At 43.7% G+C, this 7,576-nt stretch overlaps 1 protein-coding gene across 2 annotated transcripts; it reads right to left on the reverse strand.

The window, feature by feature from the left end:
* Positions 1 to 1,193: 1,193 nt before the first annotated feature.
* On the reverse strand, positions 1,194 to 6,528 carry LOC131235303 (ammonium transporter 3 member 1-like). 2 transcript variants are annotated; one of them, XM_058232446.1, is made up of 3 exons: positions 5,765 to 6,528; positions 4,892 to 5,177; positions 1,194 to 1,783 (listed from the first exon to the last, which is right to left on the reverse strand). In XM_058232446.1, exons 1-3 carry the CDS (start codon positions 6,407 to 6,409, stop codon positions 1,308 to 1,310), a joined length of 1,407 nt encoding a protein of 468 aa, XP_058088429.1. In that variant the 5' UTR covers positions 6,410 to 6,528; the 3' UTR covers positions 1,194 to 1,307. The 2 variants fall into 2 exon arrangements, with proteins under 2 accessions (XP_058088429.1, XP_058088428.1); XM_058232445.1 differs by having other exon boundaries at positions 1,194 to 1,828; positions 5,765 to 6,527.
* Positions 6,529 to 7,576: the final 1,048 nt, after the last annotated feature.

Here is a 7,576-nt window from a genome sequence, read left to right on the forward strand (position 1 = left end):
GCAAAGCTCAGCTCGACTCCTCCATGCTATACTCGAGTACGAGCTCGAGCTTGCCCTTGAGCTTAACATTGAAGCTCGGCTTGTTTGCTAGAGATGTCAAGTTGAGCTAGTGGATTGAGTCGAGTCAAGTTTACCTCGAGTCGAGCTTGAGCTTGACCCAACCCGACCCGTCCCAAACCCCAACCCAATCCAGCCCCCCCAACTCGTCCCAAACCCCAACCTGACCTGACCCAACCCTACCTAACTCAGCCCCCCAACCTGTCCCAAAACCCAACCCAACCCAACCTAGTCCCCAATCTACAATAAATCTACAAGTTAAATAAATAAATAAAAATAATAAGTTAAACACTTACCTCAGAGGGATTGGGAGAGAGAGAGAGAGATCGGGCCGAGTCGGGATTGGTCGTGGGTTCGCTCGAAGAGATCAGGAGAGTAAGAGAAAGAGAGATAGAGATTGGTGGAGTGTTGGCCGTGCAGGCGTACGGGCAGCATGCTGTAAGCCTAGACTGGTGGAGTGTTGGCCGGGCGGGCTTGCAGGCAGCGGCTGGGTGGGGTAGTAGAGAGATAGAGAAGAAAGGGAAAGGGAAGTAGTAGGGCCAGTCGGGTACTAGTTTTTTTTAAAAATAAAACTTAAACTCAAGTATACATATTATATATATAATATATTTAATATAATGTGCAAAAAGTTCTACTCTAATACCATATGAAATAACCACTTTCCCAAAAAGCTCAAGCCACGAGAGGATAACGTATTAATGTATATTAAGGCGCCTTAACACTCCAACAAACATGGCCCAGGGAAAAAGCGCCAGGGAAAAAGCGCCACGAATGTGCAATAGATGTGGACCGTAATATAAAGTAAACGGTGAAATGACAATGTTGCCCTTATTCACTGTAGGGCCATATCTAAAGCATGCACATGACACTCTTTCATTGAGCCTTGTGGCCCTAAGATTACAAGCAATTTGCATCCCTGCCTTTCTTATTCACAGCTGGGTGTAAATGCGATTGCATGGACCACGCCCAACCCAGCCCAGACCTTTATGTATATCCAAGCCTTGGTCAGGCCTCAAATCTCATGCCCAAGCTCAGCCAAGCAGGCCTTTACTCTCAAGCCCAATTGCAGCCCAAAGAGAGCTGGACAAGGCCCAGTCCATCCAGGCCCAATTTCACTCCTACCCCAGAACATGATAATCTCACCATCTTTCCAAATTCTCCTACTTAAAACATGTGTATATACAGGAAATCCACATATAACCCCTTGATAATCACATCCATTTAGTCTTAACATACGCCACCCTGCGTCCCTACACATTCTGCGTCACCCCACTTGAGATCTTACTTTGGATATTGTCATCAGAAAATGATCCATGCTTAGATGACTCATACTTCTCACCATCACCCCACAACGCATACGCTTCTTCGCCATGCACGGCATCATCGCCGATTGCTAGTTGCTCCTCTGACATCCTTAGCGGGATCACCGTCCTTATGATCAAGCAAACCATCGTCGTGACCACAATGTTCCATCCGATGACGAAACCAGCCCCCACGATTTGCTTTCCAAACTGGACTCCGCCGCTACCGCTATAGACTGCACCCCTAGAGTTGGTGACAGGCAAGAAGAGAGCACATAACTGGGGCTCGGCAAATAGGCCCGTCGCCGTGCCACCTATGAAGCCCGCGACAGCATGGGTGTGGAAGACTCCGAGCGTGTCGTCGACCTGTTGGAGAAAGCTCCACCTCTTGTGGATGATCATCATGGTAAACCATGGGATACTGCCTGATAGGATTCCCATTATTATAGCAGCCCACCCTTGAACTAGGCCTGATTTAAACAAAGAATGTGTAGACGTAATAAGCCCAATTAAGTAAACGTATGGTTAGGCCCATGGGCTAACTGGCCTGACCTGCTGTTGAGAAGGTTCAGCCAAAGGTAAATGGATAGTGGGCCAGGCTCGAGCTAATGTGACCCATGTCCATAAATGGACAACTTGGGCTAAAAACATTGACCCAAGCCCAGCCCAGCCCAGGCCATGATGGGACAAAACATAAAAACTTGATCTAGGCCTGTGATGAGAATACATGGCCTTGGCCAAAGTCCATCCTAAGCTTGAGCCATTAGGTGTGCTCAATCATTCATGATATTGACAGGCTCCTATCCTTGGCCCAATACCAAATAGATTAATAAACAGGCTTAAAATTTAGGCCAGGTCGGCACTCAGGTCTAATATTTCAGCTCAAGCCTGGCGCAAAAGTAGGCCAAGCTAGCAAGCTCAATGGGCCAGCCTGACTCATTGAGTCAATGGGCCGTCTTGGGTTTTCGAGGATAGGTAAAAGTGCGTGGGTTGGGTATGGGTATCAATTTAGGTCTATTTAAACTTGGGTATGGGCATATCATTGCGGATACATGAATCCCACAGGAAATATTTTAATATTTTATGTTTTTAAAACCCTAACTCTAATACCATATAATTTGAAAATAATTATGACAAGGATAATCGACGCTAAATGATGTTGAGAATATATTGTAATCTTGGATTGTTAAATGTAAAACTTACTAAGTAGACCACACTACAAGAAAAGTGTGAATTGATCTCATACCGTTGAAAACTTCTCAGGGCCATTGAAGTTTTGGATCAAACTAATATTTGTGACTTCCCTTAATTCACATCCGTGTGACCTTATTAACAGGTTGGATGACAAATAAACATCACTATCGGCCTGGGAAATTTTCAACATCACCACTTTTTCCTATGATGTGGTCCACTTGAGCTTTGGATATGCTTCAATTTTGAGCTTGTTCCCTAAAAATGAATTTATAAAATAGGTAGACGAAGTGGATAACACACATACATCGAAGTGGTCCCACATGCAATCCAGGCCCCAACAAGTTTTCAACGATAGGCGTTCCCACTATTTCCTGTGGTGTGGTCCACTTTGAGCTTTGGATAAGCTCATTCCCTAAGATGAGCTGGTAAATGGACGGACGGTGTGGATAAGACACATACATCACGGTGGGCCCCACTCAGTTTCCCAGCGTACTGAGTCATTACGCAATAAATCTAGAGAGAGACTCTGATAGTGTGGCAGAGTGCGATGGCTGATACTCAGGCACTTAATTAGAAATTACATACGTGGAATGCGAGTACTTCAAATTGGATTGGTGGACATTTATTGGACGGTTGTCGAATGGTCCTACTTCAACAAACAAGTGTTCATAAATCAGATATTAAGACTATTCTACCAATTCAATTTTAGGATTCTCACTTAAAAACAGTGGAATCCACAGTTTGGTCGGTTTAAATTAAGTCCGTTTATGCCACGTGTACAATTTCGGAGAGCCTGAGTATCAAGCATCATACGCTACCTGAGTATCATACAAGTCTCCTGAAAACAAAATGAGACCTTTCTTTCTTGAGTCGGGATCCTCTGTCATCAGGTCAACAGAGAATTCCTGGGAAAGCCTTTCATGAGTCGGGATCTTCTTTTGATATCCGTTTTGGACGCGGGTTTCCCGGGAAAGCCTTTCGCAGGAAGTTCCTGCGCTGGGATGTTAGGTGGGGCCCACGGTGATGTTTGGGAGAAATCCACCCGTCCATCCATTTTTCGAGATCATTTTAGGATATGTGACCAAAAATAGGGTGGATCCAAAACTCAGGTGTTGCACACGATGAGAAATAGTGGGGATTAAGTGACCACCGTTGAAACATTTATGCCGTTGCAAAAGCTTCTTATCAGGCTAAATTTTTTGTGATTTCACTTTTCTCAGCGGGAAAGACCTTATAAACCGTTTGGATGGGATATAAACATCAAGGTGGATCCAGAAAGGTTTCAATGGTAGTAAACTGTTTCCCAAATTTTTTCTCTCGTATGGCCCACTTGAGTATTAAATCTATCTCGTTTTTTCACATATGCCCTAAAATGATCTCATAAAACGTATGGACGGGGTGGATTTCTCCCCAACATCACGGTGGGCCCCACCTAACATTCCAGGTTCTGTAGACCTTGACTCATCATGGGCCACCATTGCCTCATAGTCATGGAGACGCGGATTGGGGATTACCCATGCCGTCCTTAGCTAGGAACGGATACGGGCTCTGAGGGGCCACCGTGATGTATGGATTTTATCCACACCGTCCATTCATTTTTCCATATCATTTTAGATCACAAACCCAAAAATGAGGAAGATCCAAGGCTCATGTGGATCACACGGTATGGATTAAACACCTGCTGCTTAAACTTTTTGAGGGCCACAGAAGTTTTGGATCACGCTGAAATTTTGTTTTCCCTTCATCCAGTTCTACGTAACCTTATAAACAGTTTGGATGGAAATTAACCATCACGGTGGACCGTAGGAAGATTTCAACGGTGGTTGTCATTATCATCGATGCGTCCTGTGGTGTGGTCCACTTGAGCCTCGGATCTACGTCATTTTTTGAATTTTACCCTAAAATGATATAGAAAAATGGATGAACGGTTTGGAAAAACCCATACACCACGGTGGCCTTTCAGAGCGGGGTAGTACCCAATCCGAGTCGGCTGCATGGCAAGACGATGTGTACTGGCCATCCATTAGGCCTGATCATGTACTGCTCCTGTAAACAAATCACAGCCGTTGAGAATTCCAACCACACGATCATCCCACTCACAGGTATATCATTGGCCATTTTTGCTTCAGCTGCACTAGAAAAGCCACCAATTTCAGAAGTAACAATTGGGTGGCCCAGTTGCAATTTATAAAGCAAGGCCCACCAGATGGACAGTGCAGAATATAAGTCAGGGCCAACAGATCAAAGTCGACCTCAGAAACAAAGGTTCTTGGAATTGGTCCACTTCATATAAATAACCCCACAATCCAATATCATAATAATAATAGTGTAGAATTCACCTGCGCCAGGGGTTATGCAGACTAGCCCTGTGATCATGCCTTGAACTGCTCCAATAACTGAAGGTTTCTTGAAGAAAATAACATCCAGGCACGTCCACACAAGAAGGCTAGTGGCCGTGCATATGTTGGTATTCAAGACAGCCATTGATGAATCGATGTTTGCTGAGTAAGGATCCCCACCATTGAAACCAGCCCAACCCATCCATAGAAGCCCCGCGCCTGTTAGCATCAACAGTACATTGTTTGGGGGAAACCTCTCCCGGTCCTTTGTCGAACGCGGCCCCACCTACACAACCACAATAAAAAAATAAAAATAAAACAATCACCCACAATGAAAATTCACATGCAATCTTCAAACTTGAAAATCAAGCATGACCCACATTAATTTTTGTACATTTAACTCAATGAGCTACAATGAATCTAGCTATCCCCAATGAGATGAATCGCAACGAAAAGAAAATGACTCACGACAAAAGTTCACATGAATTTCATAGTAACTGAGGTTTAAACTTAATAATTAAGCATGACCCACATCAATTTTTGTACACTAACCCAATAAGCTGCATTGGATCTAGCCATCCCCAATGAGATGAATCTCAACGAAAAGAAAACGACTCTGCGATGAAAGTTCACATGAATTTCATACTAACTGAGGTTTAAACTTAAAAATTAAGCATGACCCACATCAAATTTTGTACATTAACCCAATAAGCTGCAATGAATTTAGCTATCCATCCCCAATGAGATGAATCGCAACAAAAATAAAATGACTTGCGATGAAAGTTCACATGAATTTCATACCAACTGAGGTTTAAACTTAAAATTTAAGCATGACCCACATGAATTGTTATACCTAAGTATGTGGACACTAACCCAATAAGCCGCAATGAAGCCGGAGATCCCCGATGAGAGGTGGATGACATAACCACCTGAGTAGTCGATGACGCCCCAATGAAACAAAAAACCGCCGCCCCATAGACTGAATGCTCCTACAGTGTATGAGAATGTGAGCCAGAGTGGCACAAAAACCACCCATGCCTTTATGTTCATTCTTCCTAACAGCGATCCCGCTAGTATAATTACTGTGATCGCTGCGAAAACACATTGGAAGTAGACCATCGATGCCATCGGATAGTATTGAGTGGCCATGGCAGTCTCAATATCTCCATTATGGAAGTAATGTGTCGTTGCGGGCAATTCGGATTGTTTGATCAGGAACTTTTGGCCTAAGGCAGGTCCAGCCTTGCCCCAGAAGGGAAGGAGCTTATCGCCGAACGACATCTTGTAGGCCCAAGTGACCCAACATATCCATACCGACGCAAAGGCGTAGAGGGCCATGAATGCTGAATTGATGGCCCACTTCTTCTTGACGATGCTACCGTAGAGAATGACGAGGCCGGGGACACTTTGGAGGCCCACGAGAGTGGCCGAGATCATTTGCCATGCGTTATCGCCCTTGTTCAACCAATCGGCAACCGCGGCCGACGTATTGCCTTGGTAGGCTGTGGGGACAGCCATGGAGGCCTCTGGCAAGGCTGGCTAGTACACCAGAATTATGGTGTATGTGAATTGATGGGAGGTTGTGGTATCAATTCAAGTAGCTTATAGGCAAATATATACCGGAGTTATGGTGTATGAGAGTTGATAGGAGGTTGTGGTATCAATTCAAGTTGGTTAGAGGCAGATACATATAGTAGTATAGGAGGATTCTGGGATTCTTCAAAGCACTAAAATTCCAAGGGTGTTTTGATAAAAAGAGTTTGCTTTTGGGTGCTTTTTGTAAAAGGTATGACATAATATGCTCAGGCCAAGGTTGGGTACGTTGAGTTAAGATTTACGTTCCGTACAATTAGGGCTGTTGATCCAGACCGTTGATATGATTACAACTATAAATTCTGGGCCACGTACCAAAAATATCACATTTTGGAAGATAGTACATGTATAAAGTTTGGTCTTTCTCAAGTTTAATGTCAACCGTTGCTGTATTTTCTTTCCTAGCTAGCTATTTTGTTAGGCGAGCTATTGAAGGGTTGAGGTTTTACGATCTACAATGCAGCACATGACAGCAATGGTTTGGATTACTGAAACTTGGGACCAACTTGTACAAATTAAAGCCGGCATGGTAGAATGATAATGTAACGATGTTCGACCGAACATTTAATAATCCATGAGTCGAAGTTCTCAAGGAAAAACAATAGGGAATCCAGGACCAGTTCGTCGAATCTAAAGAAATGGTCCAGTGCTCTTGGAGCATTATCAGTTTCGGTGCTCCTACTTGTAAAGAGACACTTGGGTAGTCCATTAGATCAATCCGTACCGTCCATTGGGTGTAGAAAATATTTCTTTGGCTACATCCAAATAATTATGCAGATTGGCCAATCTGTAAGTTGACATAAACTTTTATAGCCATTCATTTTTAAGGTCATGAACAAAATGTCTAAGGTGGTCCTTTGGAAGTGATTCTTTGGAACATATAGATGGCTCAGATTATTGTTTGCACGTACTTTGTAAGTGATCCTGGTCATCCATTTATAGGCCACTGATGGACATCTAGAGTTGTTTGATTGATGTGAATTTTTTTAGTGGTGTTACATGGAAATGTCTGCGGCTCCTAATGGACCGTTTAGATTGGTCTATCCGGCTGTCCAAGTGTCCTTATGATACCCTTCTAGCAGTGGATAATTT

The sequence above is a fragment of the Magnolia sinica genome, chromosome 19, assembly GCF_029962835.1.
Source record: "Magnolia sinica isolate HGM2019 chromosome 19, MsV1, whole genome shotgun sequence".
In the NCBI taxonomy this organism is placed as follows: Eukaryota; Viridiplantae; Streptophyta; class Magnoliopsida; order Magnoliales; family Magnoliaceae; genus Magnolia; species Magnolia sinica.